Genomic DNA, 19,875 nt, shown 5'->3' with positions numbered 1-19,875 from the left:
AAGCACTTCTGGTCTGCTCGCTCTGCTACCGTGGGAATATCGATGAAGACCAGCAGATGTCGAATCATGCCTTCTCCAAGGCTCCCTAGCTGGGGAACGAGGAGGTTGCGCCCTGCTGCGCTGATACTGTGGTGGCCTCTGATGAGGCTGGTAAGCAGTTACCCGACCTCCTGCTCCACTACCGGAGGCCTGGTGGTCCCTCCTCCTAATCGGCCCATTCCCCGGTAATGCTTTCTTCTCTTTCCTCCCCGACCCTTCTAACTGGTCTGTCTTAATCCGTGCAGCCTTCTCCTCTTCAATCTCGATGTCTCTCTTAGCCTGCTCGTATGCGGCTGCGTACGTTTGAATGACTGGGCTTCTCAAATTGTACCACAGCCTTCCTATCTTCACCCCGTCTTTCAACCCCCTTAACGCCTGAGGGTGGTTGAAGGCTCCCAAATCGAGGACAGCTCGATGAAACCTCTTGATGAATTCCCGAAGGGTTTCTTGCTCCCCCTGTTTCATGCTTTTCAGCTCCATCATGTCATCCTCTGATGCCATTGCCCCACTAAACTGCTCGGCGAATTCCTGGCACATCTGCTCGAAGGTTTTAACGCTGCCCCGAGGAAGTTTCCTGTACCATTCTCGTGCACGTCCCTCAAGGGATAGTGGGAACACCCTGCACCTTTGGGATTGAGATAATCCTTGTACCCCAGTTATGTCGTTGAAGCGCTCTATGTGCACCAGCGGGTCAGTTCTTCCTGAGTATCTGAGGTCTGGGAGGCGGAAATCTCTCAGAATAACCGCCCTCATGATCTCTGCTGCGAGCGGTGATTCTCCGTCCAGCATTATCCTCCAACCAGGGGCCCTGTTCCTTCCTTGCATGTCGTCAATTACCTGCGCTAGTCTGCGCACTTCCTCCTCCAGCTGCCCTGCACGACCAGGGTCACGTGCAACAACTTGATCCCGCTCTTGCTCTACATCATGCAAGTGTTGCCTCAACTCTGTTTCCTCCGCATTCACCACCCCGTCGGCCTCGTCCGAAATCTGTCTTGCCGGGGACTGCTCTCTTTCTCTATGGAATTCTCCCCGCAGAGGCACGTTACTTCTCTCACCACCATATCCCCCGGTGGTTTGACCTCTCCTCGCACTATCGGGACCCTGTGCCACTCCTCCGCCTCTCACCCTTCCCTCTTGGGTTACCCTTCGCTCGCTCCGCAGCTCATGCAGGATGGTTGTCAAGGTCTCCATCTGTTTTTCCATCCGTTCCATCCGGTCGAACATGACTTTTTCCCGTGCTTCACTGACTATCTCCCTCAGCGCCACGGGGTCGTGAAGCCTCCTATCGCCTCCTTGTGCACTACTTCCTCCTGTCTCCATTGCTTTTCACTTGCTTCACCCCTCTTCTTGCTATCAACAGAAGCTTTTTGCTCTGCTCCCCACAGACGGCGCCAAAATGTTGATGCGAGATTCTGGTTCTCCTCGGCCTACGACCAGGATCTCTGCTCGATCAACTTCACCATGACCAGGAGGTCTCCTCGTAAGGCTTCTTCCCCGGAGGTTCCTGCGCACACAGACAAGTCAGAGTACGCCGGTTGTTTTCCCGGAGCAAACCCTCCGACGCTCAAGTCAGATATGAAGGTTCGGGGAACGCTTGCCACAAATCTTATGGCTCTTAGATTGTTTACTCTCTTTTAGAATCAAAATTGCTAACCCTTTTACCTTTGTTGGCTACCTTTTTATAGGCTTCCTCCGAATCCCAGTTTTCCGCTTCTCTCGAGACGGTATGGGACTCTGACTGCTGCGTTATGGGCAAACGTGGGATCTTGCGTGTTACGCCACGGTTCAGGGGAAAGCGTGGCTGTCGTGGTTCCGTGAGATCTTGTTTCCGCTTTTTGGGGGACGGTATGGGGCTCCGACTGTTGCATTCTGCCGCGTTATGGGCAAACGTGGGATCTTGCGTGTTCCGCCGTGGTTTTGGGGGAAGCGTGGCTGTCGTGCCTAGATTCTCGGGCTGGAGAGCGTGTCTCGTCAACTGCCGTCGACCGAGTCTCCCCGCCTCTCGACCTCTAGCAGGAATGGCCTTATGCCTCTTACAGGAAATTGGCCTCGCGGATGACGTGCTCGTGGACGAGCAGGATATTTCTGCTCCTGTTCCCCCGCACACCAGGCTTTTACGCGATACAACGGTTCGCAGAACTCTGCCATCAGATATCTGCTCACCATGCCTGGTCTCGTCGACGTATTTCTCCCAAACAGAACTTACAATAACGTCCCCTATCCCTCCTGTTGGGCAGCTTTGTTATTGGTGTAGGGAGGTGCAGCAGCCCTCGATCCTTTATGGCCTCGTATATCTCATCCAGGGACATCTTCAAGGGAGTGTACCGCCCATAGTCCTGGTTCTGGTCGATCAGATGCACTGCTCTTTCTCTGTTTGCCCCGCTCTGAGTTGGGGGCGGTGGAAGTACTTCTGGTCTGCTCGTCCTGCCACCGTGGGAATGTTGATGAAGGCCACCAGATGCCGGATCATTTTTTGTCCAAGGTTCCCTAGCTAGGGAACGAGGAGGTTGCGCCCTGCTGCGCTGATACTGTGGTGGCCTCTGAGGAGGCTGGTAAGCGGTGACCCTACCTCCTACTCCACTACCGGAGGCCTGGTGGTCCCTCCTCCTGATCGGCCCATTCCCTGGTAATGCTTTCTTCTCTTTCCTCCCCAACCCTTCTAACTGGTCTGTCTTGATCCGTGTAGCCTTCTCCTCTTCAATCTCGATGTCTCTTTTAGCCTGCTCGTATGCTGCCGCATACGTTTGAATAGCTGGGCTTCTCAAATTGTACCACAGCCTTCTTATCTTCACCCCTTCTTTCAATCCCCTTAACGCCTGAGGGTGGTTGAAGGCTCCCAAGTCGAGGACAGCCCGATGAAACCTCTTGATGAATTCCCGAAGGGTTTCTTGCTCCCCCTGTTTCATGCTTTTCAGCTCCATCATGTCATCTTCCGGTGACATCGCCCCACTGAATTGCTCTGCGAATTCCTGGCACATCTGCTCGAAGGTTTTAATGCTGCCCCGAGGAAGTTTCCTGTACCATTCTCGTGCACGTCCCTCGAGGGATAGTGGGAACACCCTGCACCTTTGGGATTGAGATAGTCCTTGTACCCCAGTTATGTCGTTGAAGCGCTCTATGTGCATCAGCGGATCGGTTCTTCCCGAGTATCTGAGGTCGGGGAGGCGGAAATCTCTCGGAATAACTGCCCTCATGATCTCCGCTGCGAGCGGCGATTCTCCGTCCAGCATTATCCTCCAACCAGGGGCTCTGTTCCTCCCTTGCATGTCGTCAATTATCTGCGCTAGTCTGCGCACTTCCTCCTCCAGCTGCCCCGCACGACCAGGGTCACGTGCTGCAACTTGATCCCGCTCTTGCTCTACATCTTGCAAGTGTTGCCTCAACTCTGTTTCCTCTGCATTCACCACCCCGTCGTCCGCGTCACAAGTCTGTCTTGCCGGGAACCGCTCTCTTTCTCTATGAAATTCTCCCCGTAGAGGTACGTTACCCCTCTCACCACCAAATCTCCCTGTGGTTTGACTTCTCCCCGCACTATCGGGACCTGGTGCCACTCCACCACCTCTCACCCTTCCTTCTTGGGTTACCCTTCGCTCGTTCCGCAGCTCATGCAGGATGGTTGTCAAGGTCTCCATCTGCTTTTCCATCCGTTCCATCCGGTCGAACATGACTTTTTCCCGTGCTTCGCTGACTATCTCCCTCAGCGTCACGGAATCGTTAAGCCTCATATCACCCCCTTGTGCACTACTTCCTCCTGTCTCCATTGCTTTTCGCTTACTTCACCCCTCTTCTTGCTATCAACAGAAGCTTTTTGCTCTGGATCCCCACAGACGGCGCCAAAATGTTGATGCGAGATTCCGGTTCTCCTCGTTCTACGACCAGGATCTCTGCTCGATCAACTTCCCCACGACCAGGAGGTCTCCTAGTAATGCTTCTTCTCCAGATATCCCTGCACACACAGACAAGTCAGAGTACGCCGGTTATTCTCTCGGCGCAAACCCTCCGACGCTCAAGTCAGATATCAAGGTTCGGGGAACGCTTGCCACAGGTCTTATGGCTTTTTCGTGGTTTTTTCCTTTTATCTCAAAAATGCTAACCCTTTTACCTTCGTTGGCTACCTTTTTATAGGCTTCCTCTGAATCCCAGTTTTCCGCTTTTTTCGAGACGGTCTGGGGCTCTGACTGCTGCGTTATGGGCAAACGGGGGATCTTGCGTGTTACGCCACGGTTCAGGGGAAAGCGTGGCTGTCGTGGTCCTGTGAGACCTTGCGTGTTACGCCACGGTTCAGGGGAAAGCGTGGCTGTCGTGGTCCCGTGAGACCTTGCGTGTTACGCCACGGTTCAGGGGAAAGCGTGGCTGTCGTGCCTAGATTCTCGGGCTAGAGAGCATGTCTTGCCAACTGCCGTCGACCAGGTCTCCTCGCCTATCAACCTCTAGCCGGAATGGCCGTATACCTCTTATAGGGAATTGGCCTCGCGGATGACAACATCGTGGACGAGCAGGATATTTCTGCTCCTGTTCCTCCGCGCACCAGGCTTTTACGGAACACACCGGTTCGCAGGACTCTGCCATCAGATATCTGCTCGTCATATCTACTCGTCATATCTACTCGTCATTCCTGGTCTCGTCGACATATTTATCCCAAACAGTATCTCTCCCAAACATTATTATTAGGAGAAAGCTACGGTGCAACGGTGATACGGTATCACCGTTGCACCCAGCCGTTGGATCCCACTGGATCCATCATCCACGTGGATCCAACGGCTAGATGCAACGGTGATACCGTATCACCGTTGCACTGTAGCCGGACCCTTATTATTATTTTTTTATATTAGCCTTTAGAATCAGTAAATGAAGTTGTAAAATCATAAAACAGATCAGTCTACAACATAGTTGAGATGTTATAATCCATCACTTTTTTTGGGCTAAATCTCAAATATTTCATAAGAAATTAAAATAAATAATTAAAAACAAGAATTCCCAATCACTGTTGTAGTTTTGGTCCATCTTAATTTTTTCAATAGGTCACATGGGAGGTTTCTTATAATGGATACAAACTAGAAGAATTTGTCCCCAAAAAAACATCTGGATATGTAATTAAGCCAATATAATCTGCACATTCCTGAGATGACTCTGAGAGAAACATTTGATTTTTCTTCTCGTCTTCAAGGTGTAGGAAATCGAGCAGGTACATTATATCTTGAACACGCGGCATCATGATAATTAATTTGATGGCTGCTGATATTCATCAATTTTTTTTACTGTAATAACAAATGAATGTGTGTCTCTACGTGTGAAGAAATCATGTTGGAATTGATTAAAAGTGAGAAAAAGTTAGGAACTATCCCCGATCAAGATATAAATACGTATATGAAGGTATGTTTTAAGTGTTGTGCTTCTGCTTAATTTTCACTTGACAGCTTCTGATTGATTCCATTTCATAACAATTATAGATTAACAGCCACAATCCCACAATCCCAAACAGATCCTAAACCTAAGATTAGTAGTAATATGCATAGCATGTGTTTGTTTTTCACAGGAAATTTCTGTTTAAGGACTGAATGAAACTCTTCAAACAGATTATATTTTAAAGGTAATTTTCATAAATAGAGTTCATATTTTTTTCTTTATCACATATATCAATTTTTTTATTAATATAAATATATATTTTTTCAGATCCTTAGAGTTGATTTTCCTGCTTACACATTATTAGTTGGAGATGCCACGAGAGGAGGCATTTATGGAGGGCAGAAAAAAAAGATTGACTACAGGTCACAAAAATAATATTGGAGAAATTGTTCTATATTGCAAATTATTTATTGCTTCAAGTACTTGTCCTCAAACTATTACAAAAATTTAAATTTTGCAAGGAAGATGATAGTAGGGGCCGATAAAAGCATTGTTCACGGATGAAATGACAAATGGCTTGGACATTTCCACCTCATTTCAGATTGTAACTTGTCTTAAACATTTTGCACATATCACTGATGTTACCATTCTCATTTCACTGCTTCAACCATAACCAGAAACCTTTGATCTCTTTGATGACATAATGTTAATGGGAGAAGGAAAGGTTTTGTATCACCATCCGCGCCAAAATTCTTTGAGAGTTGTGGATTTGGATGTCCTGAAAGAAAAGCTGTAGCTGATTTTCTTCAGGAGGCAACTAGGCAAGTAGCTTTCCCAAATTTTTTATGTATTATAGTACCAGAATAGGGGTATAAATTCTTGAAGTCTTAAATGGGTTTCATTTAATTTTCTTGTTTAGATGTCATATTTTGATTCAGCAATACTATTTAAAATTATTCCGAGTGCTGCGATGTGACATTTATGAATTGTAGTAATAAATTAATTATTTTTAAATATCACGTCACTTCAGATGATATTTGAGCTTCTTTTTTTTTAATACGAATGTCGCTGATACTGGAAGGATTATTGTTTGCACTATCCACCAGTCTAGCATTGACGTATTTTAAGCCTTTGATAAGGCAAGTAAAGCATATTTCCATTGTGAAACTGAGATGCTACTCTGGTCTATGTATGACAACATACTGTTTAGTAGTTCCGAGTAACAGTATTTGTACAAACACGGTTGATAACAGATCATTGGATTTTCAACTTAAACGCAAGGACGTAATTTGTCAAACTCTTTGATCTTGATTGTAGTTGATGTTGGAATAAAAATATTTTTACAGCGGAAAAATTTAGATCGTAATTCTGATAGGTCCCAGTAAGAATTACACTTACACAATGCATATGATTCCCTTTGAGTGAGAATAAACCGCAAGATAATATTTAAATAATTTGGTGACTGCCTTATTATTGAACTCCAAAGCTTATTTATATATTTAATCACAACCCACTACTATGATTTATAGCCGAAAATAGAGGTTTCTAGTGCGTCCACTAAGCAAATAACAAAATACAAAACAAATGCAACAATCTAGCTATTAACCTGTTCAGCAAAACGAGTAACACGAGATAATTTAAATGCAACAACTAAACAAACTATGAATCCTCCAACGTCTACTTTAAGGCGATACTATGCAAATTATCCACCAGTGAATATTGCTCCGATTCCTACTCCCTTGCATGCATGAGTTTCACGTCTTGCATACCCAAATCACACGTCTAGACCTCATCCTTGATACTTGGAATTTGGTTTTGTCACCTTCGTTGTCCTGCGTGGCTCTCCAACCTCATCAAATTCTCATACAATATATATAATTACTATAATCTAGAAATCGTACCTTTGCATTTTCGTAGAATAAATTTAGGCTTCCAAATAACGATTTGTCACCACCAATTCTGTTAGATTACGATTCGTCACCAACAATCTTTCAGATTATGACTCAAGTTTGATCTGCACTTGACGTGTAAGTGTCTTTGTCACTATTGAAAGCAACTAATAAGAGAAAAATTTTCCTCTCAAACTGATCTATATGGCTACCGTATCTCTTTTTGTGGAGAATACAAATATTTTATATCTCTATTTGGTGGAAACCCTAGACTCCTTATTTATCTTTTTTTTTTAATTCTATTAAATCAAATTGGATTTAAATTAAAAAAGATAAAACCAAAAGTAGCGTAACTTGTTATAGGGGCTGCCTTGTAAACTAACACAAGGCCCCTTACACACAAGCATATTAAATAAAGTCTCCCACTAAATAATACATTTAGACTTTAACCCAAATAGACAGTTATTTTGCTTATTAACCCAATAGTGGTGCAGTCAATTAAATGAGCAAATCAGGGGATCATATCGGTACATACAATAGTGACTATAATAATTAGATAATAATTAGGCCTGCAATTAAACTAACCCAATTATTTAATCCAAATCTACTCTACTAAAAGAATGAAATTGACCTCCATAATTGTATGCTATCTAGTATAATATTCTCAAATAATAATTCAACCCATACCACTTTAATTTTTTTACTGAACAATGCTTTGTACTGCATACCTAATTAAATTGATATCTCAACTGTCTAATCAATTTAATTACATTTTGCTCCTTAACACTTACTGATTTTCTCTAATGATCATTTTCAACATACTAATTATGTTGACACACTCTGGGCAAAGAATTGTATGATTAAGTACTGAAAACCTGTCAAGAGATGTATTGTACAAATTATATATTGTTAATCTATAATCTCATTGCTCACAATCACTTCTGTTAACATGTATATGTTCATTAATATTGATTTTGATGATAATAAACTTTAATTGTTTTTGATTAAAATGTTCATTAAAATTGTTTTTGATTAAAATGTGCCAGCCTTAAAAAAGCCTGACCGGGTCAGATCCAACCTGACTCAAAAATATAAATAGTCGGACTTTTTTTTTGGGTCAGGCCTTTAATTTTAGTGATTCAAGCCCGAGCCTGACCCGACCAATTGCCATCCCTAAATTTCAGTAAACTTGACTGGGAAAAATATATCAGCAAAATCCAAAAGTTTGAAGCCTAATCCAATCATTAATAGTGCTTCATTCTACCAACAATGTTGATGGTAAAGAAAAAACTAGGAGATGATTTTAAAAAAAATAAAGAAATGATTATACAGTGAATATATATATATATATATATATATATATATATATATATATATATATATATATATATATATTTGGCAATTTAGGTTATGGATATTTTTAGAATTAAAAAACATTTGAAAATAGGTTTCGTAAGAATTTAATGGATTTTAATAGCTCCATCCTTAAAAAAAAAAGATAAAATCTAAATTATGTTTTGCAATCCTATCTTTCCTAAAATTTAAATTTACAAAACTAATTAAATAAAATTATTCCAAAATCACTCCACCATATATTCAATAAAATTATGCATTGGAGATGGAAATAGCTGTTTTCAATTGATATAATGTGTATATTTGGTGCTTCTAATTATTAGGTCCTTGTAATTTGATCTTTTTGCATGTCATCCAGTCTAACGCCCTGTTTGGGATTGACATTGGGTAACTATAACTTAAAAGTTACAGCACTAAAGTGTTTGGTAAACACCAGTTGCTGTAACTTAGAAACTGAATTAATTTAATTTTACACTTGTATGACGAGAAATCTACTATATTTTTACTAATTTTATCAAAATTATTACCTAAAAATCATATTTACTCTGTACTATGACTTTTATTTCATAATTATAGAGCGTTTTTTCACAACCACTACTTTTAAACTACACCACCTTAATACCAAACAGGTTTTGTTTTGGCTTTTCTTTGTTTAAACTTATGGTCAAATGCGCGTCCTGCTTTTGAAATTTAGAAAATTATGAGAGGATACAAAGAAAGACTTTGAATCTGAAGAAAAAAGATAGCCATCATGTAGTTCAATTGTCACTTTATGATCTGCCTTTCCTTTTTTTTTTCTCCAATTTTTACGTGTAAAATGAACATCAGAACATGCACCTGGAAAGAACGATAATGGATTCGAGTACTTACGACTTTTTGGACAAAATTTCAAATGTTTAACCCCTTTATATATATATATATATATATAAGCATACCACTCTGTGGTGGGGGGTTAGGCAGGACCCCTACCTGTCATTTAGAACAGATAATAAAAGATATAAGGAGGGGGACAAAAACCAAAACCTCCAATCAAGAGAAAAAAATACAACATAAAAAGAAAAGATTAAGGCATAGCCTAACATGAGAATCATAATAAAAATGACTAACATAGACGGTGATAATATGTCTTACGATACTTGCGGCCGACAAGTAATTTAAAGCCCTTTTTCGATTGACCAACAATGCTAAAATTAGGGCTAAAGTCAATTCTCTTAGAATTCTCAGGTGCAGACAAAAAGTGTTCGTTATTTGCCAGGTGCTCGTCAGAACTATCATCATTATCAGTATGAGAATTGTAATGCCTAAAATCTGTGGTGGATGCTCGATGAAGATGAGGATTATACTCACCAATGCTCCGCAGGGGAGACAGGCTTTGATCATGAGGTTCTCGGACCCTAGAATCATGAGTCGTGGCATCCTGGGCAATCAGCTCCTGAACGGATGTAGAATTTGTAACGTTAGTTCGGTTCTTCGTAGGTTTGGTAATCGGGGACCCCGCATCCACAGTCTGCTTAGTGATGGAAGGCTCAGGTCGTGGAGTATATGAGGATTGTGGAGTATCTGATTGTAGAACTTTTGACTTCTAAACCCTTTTATATTTCCTTTAATAGCATTACAGCAATGCTGTTAAAAAGTTTGCTGTATAGTTTTGTCAAATTTTCAAATTTGGATACGCCTCGGATATCCATAGATAATATTATACTTTACAACTATTATCTTAAGTGGGAGGAAAATTTATACGAGTCCGGTAAACAACCTCAGTATAAACTTTTGTTATTTTCACAGGTCAAGTGAATCATAATGTGAAATCCTTTTGATCTATGCATACAATAGGTTTGTAATCGCACTAAGGTAGTGCGTCTTATCTATTATTTTTCTTTAACTAAGAGTTTGAACAATAAATTTTATTACTAATAAAGCAGTTTATTAATTCACTTTATCATCTAATGGTGAGTCGTATTAAACTTTTACCACTTCTTAGACACCATTAATCTTGTTTAAGTGGCCAACATTAATCGTATCAGCTTTGCTTAAAATCCACCCACTTTATCAAGTGGTGAATATTAATTATGTCAACTTGGCTTAGCTTTTTCTTGTGAACAAATTGATAATGGCCAATTTTTATATTTTCTTAGCTTTTTCTTGTGGACAAATTGATAGTGGCCAACATTAATATTTTGAAAATGACAAGTCAAGTCTAGTCTAGTTTCAATTAAGAGAGAGGGGAAAAAAAGGGAGAATAAGAAGAAAGGTGTTGTCCTTATTTTGAAATAAGATAATATAATATAAATTATGTTTAATTAAATACAATCCTTTATATTCTAAATTAGTATATATTAATCAATTTTATTATAGTTTATGATTTTTTATATGAAAAATATTCATAAAAAATTGTGAAGATAAGTAATGCTAATTTGAAGAAAATAAAAAGATAAAAATAATAATAATCTATCGCTATATTGTCACAAGTTATAAATATGGGTAATAATACTAATTATTAATTTTATCTTGGTAAGGATAAAAATTAATTAATTAGATAGAGATATTTTGGAGAATATCTTTTGATGAAATAATTCGTACGTTTTAGATTAAGTAAAAACCTAAAAAATTGGCTTCATAACTTAAAGACTTAATCACTGAAAATTTTCATTAAGTTGAAAAAGCAAACGGACTTAATGACTTAAATGATTGAAATTAAGTTAATTAAATCATTAAGTAAAAAAAAAAAAAAAAACAGCGCCCAAATAACAAAATTGACTTAAATTTTTGCATTCTCCTATGGCGCTGTTTTGCTTAATTATATGGCTTAACCACGAAAAGATAATCAATTTACATGAATTCCAATAAACTTGACTAGGAAAAATATATCAATAAAATCCGAAAGATTGAAGCCTATTCCAATCATTAACAGTGTTTCATTCCTTTAATAGGTGTTGATGACAAAGAAAGACCAGGAGACGACTTAGAAAAAAAAAATCGAAGAAAATGATCGTACAGTAAATAGATTGAGGGATTTTTTTTGGGGTCTAGCAATTTAGGTTATGGATATTTTTTAGAGTAAAAAAATATTTTCTTAAAATAAATTTCATAAGTAATTTAATGAATTTCAATAACTCCATCCTTTAAAAAAATAAAATCTAAATTATTCTTTTAACTCTTATCTTTTTTAAGATTTAAATTTACATAATTAATTAAATAAAATTATTTAAAAAATTACTGCTCTGTATATTCAATAAAATTTTGCATTGGAGTTGGAAAGAGCAGTTTTTAACTGAAAAGTTTTAATCATTGATAATGTGTATATTTGGCAGTCCTTATTCTCAGGTCCTTGTAATTGGATCTTTTTGCGTGTCACCCAGTCTTTGTTTTGGCTTCTCTTTGTCTAAACTTACGGCCCCAGCTACCTTGTCAAATGCTTGAAAAATGAACATACAGCAAAAGACTTTGAATCTGAAGAAAAAAGATAGTCATCATGTGGTTCAATTGTCACTTTATGATCTGCCTTTCCCTTTTTTTTCCAAATTTTATGTGTAAAATGACCATCAGAATGCGACATGCACTTGGAAAAAACGATAATAGTTTTGAGTATTTGTGACTTTTTGGACAAAATTTCAAAATGTAACCCCTTATTTTATGTTTCCTTTAATAGCATTATAGCAATGCTGCTAAAAAGTTTGCTGTATTTCTATTCCCGAGAATTCGAATCAAGATATATATACACTCGAAATGCTGATAAAAAGGTTGCTGTATAGTTTTGTCAAATTTTCAAATTTGGATATGCAGTGGATATTGATGTTAGAGATATGAGTTGTATTTGAAAATATCAATATCCCAGGTTGCTTAGACATGACAGTATAAGTTGGTTTATATATAAAAACTAAAAATAATACGGTAACAACTAACAAGGTCATTAAGATTTAAGAGGGGGCTAACGCGCACGATACCAAGCCCAAAAATAGAGCCCGCTCTAAGAATTTATTAATTGGGCACGAGGGGGAACCCCCTGGGGATTGGGGGTGTTGTATATGTGCGCCAACTTGGCTGCTTTTTATATTTATTCCCTTTGCTTTAATTTATTTATTTTAATGCAAATTATATTGAGAATTCGATTCAAATTATTTTTAATCCTTCTTTAATTATAATTTGAATTTTGAGAGAAAAAAGGGCTAGGGTGTGTATCTATTTAAAAGGGCGATTATATCACATTGTTTTTATTTGGAAAAGCTCGCTCTTTGTTCTTCTTGCTTTTGCCTTCATCGTTGTACATTTTATTGTTCTACACTGTCATTTGGAGGGCAACCTCACAATAGTAGAGTCATTGTATCCTAAAGATCAAACTGCCTTTGTTACACCATCTTGCACCGAGATATTGTATCTTGAGGCGCGGAGTTTGGTCTTAAGGACAGTGTTGTCGCACGCCTTGACTGTTTTTTTGTTTCTGTCCAGTTTCCTTCCAAACTTTCGCTGTTTCCATATCAAATTTTTGACAATCTTAAAACCAAATATGAGTGATCTTCCACCTTCATTAGCCACTGCACCTGTTGCACCCGCAGCCCCTGGACTTCCCGACCTCTTTGTTTATGATCTTCCTGCTTCCACTTCCAACACTGCAAAAAACTTGCTGGATGTCTCCAAGATTGAATTGTTCAATGGTGAAAATTTCAAGTGCTGGCAAGAAATGGTCTTCCATGTACTGGATGTTCATAACCTTGTTGACTACCTACAGTCATCACCACCAGAAGAGGGCACTGAAGATTACGACAAGAAACTCCAGACTTGGAATGCTGGTAATAAGGTCTGCATGCATACAATACTTAATTCTCTTGCTAGTTCCCTTTGTGATATTTATTATCCATATAAGAATGCATATGAGATATGGGCACTGCTTAAGAAAAAATATATGGTAGAAGATACTGAGACTCAATAATATATTAGTGATTTTCTACATTATCGGATGATGGATGATAAATCTATGTCTGAGGAAATCTATGAATATCACGTATTAGTTAATAGTATTAGTTAATAATCTTAAAAGGGTGGAAATATTTCTTCCTGACGATTTGTGACTGGTTGTTTGATTGAAAAACTACTAGCTAGAATCATGGGAAGATTATATCAAAACCTCAAAGCATAAGAAAAAGCAAGTGAGTTTTAAAGATGCTATTATACATGTTAGGATTGAGGAGAAGAATAGAATTAGAGATGTATTTGATAAGGCAAAGAAATTTCGTTCTAATGCAAATCTAATAAAGAACACTCCTCAACTTAATAAAAAGTAGAGCAATCCTATTAACAGACACCCTAATAACCCCAAAAGGCTCATTGCTAAAAGAAAAAGAGAGCTGCCACTTTATACAGATTAGAAAAAAAGATTTTTCTCTCTATTGTTGAGAGAAAAATTTTCTCGTGCTAGTTGCTTTGGTAGTGATAAAGGCGCCTACACGTCAAGTGCAGATCAAACCTGAGTCATAACCTGGAAGATCATTGGTGATAGTTCGTGATCTAACAAGCGTGGTGGTGACGGATCGTGATCTAACAGGCATGGTGGTGACGGATCGTGATCTGGGAGCCTAAATCACTTCAGCGGAAAAATCTAAATCAGTTTTTCAAGGTACGATTTTTAGATTACAAATTCTTATATATTATATGAGAGCGATCTTAAAAAGGTTTTATAAAAAATTTAAAAAAACTGATCTTTCCCCAACAAATGGTTGGGACCAAAAACACTTACAAGGTCAACAATTAAAAATAATTTACTTACCGAAACTGAAGAGTGGAGGAAAGAATTGCTAAAATTCTTTGAGAAAACTTTATGCATTAAAGGACCGATGAAAATAAAATTTGCAACTGGTGGCTTAAGTTCCTTAAATAAAGAAGTTAAAGATAGTTACAAAAAGAGAAGTTAAAAACAATTTCAGAAATTGGACAGTTTTGATAACTAAATTAATCATCATTCTTATGTGCACATGTTCTTTGAGTTAAAACTATAGATACTCTGCCCCCTATTAAAAGACATGAACAAATATCCACTCATAATTCAAATACAGAGGGGAAAAAATAAAATAAAATAAAATAAATGACGGACGCCCTACAATCGTGTAATCTAGGTGACAATGACGGTGAAACCATATCAATGAAACAAATTGGCAAACGTGACAAAATTATACACTTGTTGTTTAACTAAAATTCAAATAAACCAGAAGCTTGTCAAAATGTGATGAACTACATCATCCCTCATATAATGTTTGCAAATTTCTGCATAGTCCATAGGACAAGCTATGACCATCTTACTGTTGGATTAACAAATTAATAAAAAGACTACCTTACCCTTTAGAGTAATGAAAGAACAAAACATAAAGGTGGTAAAAGTTTCCTAGCAGTATCGAAGTCTTCAACAATCTTTTTCTTCTTTTTTTTTTAATCACATGAAGAGTTAGCGATTCAATCATCCAAGCACTTGACTTAAGCCATGACCATAGGCTCATTGTTAGCTTTACACAATAAGGGAGTCAAAAATACAAAACAAATTGCCGAAAAAAATTTAAATTAATAAGAAGAACTTGTTTATGTGTATAGTAAAAGGCTGAATGTTTTCATTCCTCTCCTTACATAACTTGTTCACTATGGACACCTAGAGATTTAAAGGCTTATTGAGTATGCAAAATGCAATCGAAATTACCAGCAAAAGTGCTGCAGTAAGATTTTATTTTCAGTTTTTTACATTTTGTTTTGCTCGAGAACTAGCAAAATTTAGATTGAGGGTTTTCGGTTGGCATAATTTATATCATATTTATTACCCTTAACTTATATTTGTTAGCTAATTAAGTTTAATAATTAATTGTAATAAGTAGTTATTTTATAATAATGCTTAAATGGAGAATTATTATAGAATAACGGGGAGTTAAAGGAATTTAGGCGGTAGAACTAAGCGTATAAAATACTTTGTGCACTCTCTCACTAAAATTCAGTTTTGACGCAAAGCTAAGGGAATCCACTCTTAATAATAGAAGCCTTGAAGTCTTAGGTTCAAGTGCAGTGTGCAGTATTACCACATCGCAAGACTTCTAGTGCAGTGTGCAGTATTACCGCATCGCAAAAGGCTTAAAATCCACTCACTTTCTCAAGTGGATCATGTCAACTTGCCTTGGCTTTTGTCAAGTGGGCAGCGATCATGTCAACTTTGCCTTAGCTTTTGTCAAGTGGCCAACGATCGTGTCAAATTTCCTTAACAATTTGATAGTGGCCAACATTTATATTTTCTTAGCTTTTTCTTGTGAACAAACTGATAATGGCCAACATTTATATTTTGAAAATGACCAAGTCAAGTCTAGTTTCAAATTAAGGAAAAAAAAATAAAAAGGGAAGAAAGGCGTCGTCTTTGTGTTATGTCTGAACTTGTCCTGTTGTCTTTGAATTTACAACTCTCAGAAGTAGGTGAAGCTCACATACAAAGGCAAGCCAAGGAAATTGCCTCCTCACTTGTAGAAATGAGTACCCACTCCGTTTATTTTCCATCCATGCTTCTTTTTTTCATCACACTGTTGCATGTTGCAGCCTTTGAGGAGGGAGATCGTGCAGCCCTCCAGGCCTTTAAGTCAATGATTGCTCATGACCCTCAAAGAATCCTGAACTCATGGAATGATTCTCGCCATTTCTGTGAATGGGAGGGCGTTACATGCGGTCGCAGGCACAGACGAGTCATAGCCCTTGATCTGATGTCAAAAGCCTTGAGTGGCTCATTGTCTCCTCATATTGGCAACCTCAGCTTCCTGAGAGAGATCAATCTTATGGATAACACTATCCAAGGTGAAATTCCTCCTGAATTTGGGCGTCTGTTCAGGTTAGAAGCTCTGTTTCTAGCAAATAATCCCTGGTTGGGAAAATTCCAGCCAACTTGTCTTATTGTTCCAGGCTCACAGTACTATCTTTAGGACAAAACAAGCTAGTAGGAAGTATTCCATTTGAGTTTGTCTTTCTATACAAACTCAAAGGACTATCTTTACACAAAAACAATTTGACAGGAGGCATCTCTCCCTTTCTCGGGAATCTAACATTCCTCGAACTTGTGTCTCTATCTTACAACTCTTTTGAAGGAAATATTCCAGATTCATTGGGTCAATTGAAAGAGTTGAAAAGTCTTGCAATTGGCGTAAACAACCTCTCCGGTAAAATCCCTCCTTCCATTTGCAATCTTTCCTTCCTTGTCAATTTTTCGGTGTCTCAAAATCAAATCCATGGGAGTCTTCCATCATGTTTAGGTCTTAATTTTCCTAATCTCAAATTCTTCCAAATCGACCAAAACTTCTTCACTGGATTCATTCCTGTATCTTTATCCAATGCTTCAAAACTAGAAGTTATTCAAATTGCGAATAACAGTTTTTCTGGAAAATTTTCAGTCAATTTTGGAGGCATGAAAAATCTTTCACACCTAATTTTACAATCTAGTAATTTAGGAAGCGGGGAAAGTGATGAGATGGGGTTTATTAATTCTTTGGCCAACTGTAGCAAATTGCGAGTTCTAAGTTTTGGTAGAAATCAATTTAGAGGAGTATTGCCACATTCAATAACTAATCTGTCAAGTCAACTTCAAGTTTTGTTCCTTGGGTTTAATCAGTTATATGGAAGCATACCTTCAGGGATAGGTAACCTTGTTAACTTATATTTATTAGCGATGGAGCAAAACCAATTTATAGGCACAATTCCTCAAGAAATGGGTAAGCTTTTGAACTTACAGGGCTTGGATTTTGGAGGCAACCATTTCTCAGGGAAAATTCCTTCCACTCTAGGAAATTTGTCATCAATAAGTGAAATTGTATTAAGCAATAACAATTTATCCGGAGTCATCCCTTCTAGTCTTGGAAATTTGAAACGATTGGCACTTTTAGAAATGTCTGGAAATGACCTCAGTGGATCTATCCCAGAAGAGATTTTCAATATATCCTCTCTTTCAAATTCACTGATTTTAGCCCAAAACCACATTGTTGGATCTATATCTCCAAGAATCGGTAATCTAAAAGCTTTGAGGATTTTTGATGTGTCTAGTAATGACTTATCTGGTGAAATTCCAAGTGAACTTGGTCTTTGCTCTAGTCTTGAAGATATTTATCTAGTGGGAAACTACTTCCACGGATCTATTCCTTCATTTTTCAGTAATTTGAAAAGTATTAAAAAGGTTGATCTTTCTCGGAATAATTTGTCTGGCCAAATTCCAATATTCCTCGAGACTCTTTCTCTGGAATATCTTAACTTATCCTTCAATGATTTCGAGGGAAAACTACCAACAAAAGGAATTTTTGCAAATGCAAGTGCAATATCAATTGTGGGTTATAATAGACTTTGTGGGGGCATACCTGAATTGCAGCTGCCCAAATGCACCGATAATAAATCAAGTAGTCAGAAGATCTCTCGAAGATTGAAAATAATAATCTCAATTGTAAGTGCCTTTTCAGGACTAGTCATGGTGTCATTTTTCATTTTCTATTGGCACAAATGGAGGAGGGAGCCTTCCAGGCAACCTTCAAGACCAATGACAACAAAAACATTTCCAAAGATGTCTCATAAAAGCCTCTTCAAAGAGACTGATGGGTTTTCTTCAACACACTTGATTGGAGTGGGTAGCTTTGGCTCAGTGTATAAGGGATTACTTGTTGAAGATGGAACTATTGTTGCAATCAAAGTGATTAACCTTCAACGCCAAGGAGCTTCTCAGAGTTTCAAGGCTGAATGCAAAGCCTTGAAAAATATCCGTCATAGAAATCTTGTCAAGGTCATAACTTCATGCTCAAGTATTGATTTTCAAGGTAATGACTTTAAGGCTATTGTTTATGAGTACATGCTAAATGGGAGTCTTGAAAAATGGTTGCATCCAGAAGCAGTTGCACAAAGAGATGAAGAAATTGAAATTCAGAAACTCACCCTTCTTTGGAGAATAAGCATCGCAATTGATGTGGCATCTGCACTAGACTATCTTCATCACCACTGCCAAGAACCAATTCTCCATTGTGATCTAAAGCCAAGCAATATCCTTCTCGATAATGACTTGACTGCTAAAATTGGTGATTTTGGACTAGCTAGAATTTTTCATCAAGCAGTCTCAAATCCAGCTTTAACCAGCTCCGTTGGTGTAAGGGGAACAATTGGCTATGCAGCCCCAGGTTATAACTTATATTCTATTTCATAATTTATATATTTTGTCTTTCAATTTCTTTTTGCAACTCCTAACTTCTTAATAAATCTTATATTGAATGGCAGAGTATGGCCTTGGAAGTGAGGTGTCAACAAATGGAGATGTTTATAGTTATGGAATATTGCTATTAGAAATGGTGATAACAAAAAAACCTACAGATGTTATGTTTGAGGGGGACTTGAATCTTCACAACTCTGCAAGAATGGACTTGCCTGATCGCGTGATGGATATTGTGGATCCAATACTTCTAAATGATGGTGAAATTTTGATTAGCACTGATAAACATAAGCAAAGGCAAGCAAGAATCAGTAGCAGATTAGAATGTCTCATTTCTCTAATTAGAATTGGAGTTGCTTGTTCAATGGAGTCACCGCAAGATCGAATGAACATGACAAATGTTGTCCATGAGTTACAATCGGTCAAGAAAATTCTCCTTGAATGTGAAACTATTTCAACAAGCAAACAAATATAACTAGATGATACAATATTCTCTTGTAGCTTTTGTCGAAGTGAAATAAATTTACATTGTATCTTTGTGAGAGTTAAAAAAAGGCTCATTACTTTGTTTTATGTCTTTTTCAGTCATAGTCTTATGAATCACAAGGCAACAAAGTTAAAAGCTTCATCAAACCGAAGAAAGTGAAATTTGATCTTAGACAAAATAAGATGGAATATTGCTATTAGAAATGGTGATAACAAAAAAACCCACAGATGTTATGTTTAAGGGGGACTTGAATCTTCACAACTTTGCAAGAATGGCCTTGCCTGATCGTGTGATGGATATTTTGGATCCAATACTTCTAAATGTGGTGAAATTTTGATTAGCACTGATAACCATAAGCAAAGGCAAGCAAGAATCAGTAGCAGATTAGAATGTCTCATTTCTCTAATTAGAATTGGAGTTGCTTGTTCAATGGAGTCACCGCAAGATCGAATGAACATGACTAATGTTGTCCATGAGTTACAATCGGTCAAGAAAATTCTCCTTGAATGTGAAACTATTCAACAAGCAAACAAATATAACTAGATGATACAATATTCTCTTGCAGCTTTTGTCGAAGC

The 19,875-nt window shown here is 38.1% G+C and overlaps 1 protein-coding gene across 1 annotated transcript; it reads left to right on the top strand.

The window, feature by feature from the left end:
* The first annotated feature begins 13,131 nt into the window (after window positions 1-13,131).
* On the top strand, window positions 13,132-19,285 carry LOC107175081 (probable LRR receptor-like serine/threonine-protein kinase At3g47570). Its single transcript, XM_052443292.1, has 4 exons — window positions 13,132-13,414; window positions 16,182-16,467; window positions 16,539-18,781; window positions 18,879-19,285. The coding sequence occupies exons 1-4, from the start codon at window positions 13,132-13,134 to the stop codon at window positions 19,283-19,285; spliced, it is 3,219 nt and encodes a 1,072-aa protein (XP_052299252.1).
* The last annotated feature ends 590 nt before the right edge of the window (window positions 19,286-19,875 follow it).

Source organism: Citrus sinensis, chromosome 6 (genome assembly GCF_022201045.2).
Source record: "Citrus sinensis cultivar Valencia sweet orange chromosome 6, DVS_A1.0, whole genome shotgun sequence".
Taxonomy (NCBI): Eukaryota; Viridiplantae; Streptophyta; class Magnoliopsida; order Sapindales; family Rutaceae; genus Citrus; species Citrus sinensis.
The sequence above is the reverse complement of the archived record's forward strand: the minus strand, read 5'-3'. Positions and strand labels throughout refer to the sequence as shown.

Excerpts from the sequence above, each read along its gene's own strand:
- LOC107175081 (XM_052443292.1), top strand. The coding sequence starts at position 13,132 with ATGAGTGATCTTCCACCTTCATTAGCCACTGCACCTGTTGCACCCGCA. Across the intron at positions 16,468-16,538 it reads GAATTTGGGCGTCTGTTCAG|GCTCACAGTACTATCTTTAG; the intron begins GTTAGAAGCTCT and ends TTATTGTTCCAG. Across the intron at positions 18,782-18,878 it reads AATTGGCTATGCAGCCCCAG|AGTATGGCCTTGGAAGTGAG; the intron begins GTTATAACTTAT and ends ATTGAATGGCAG.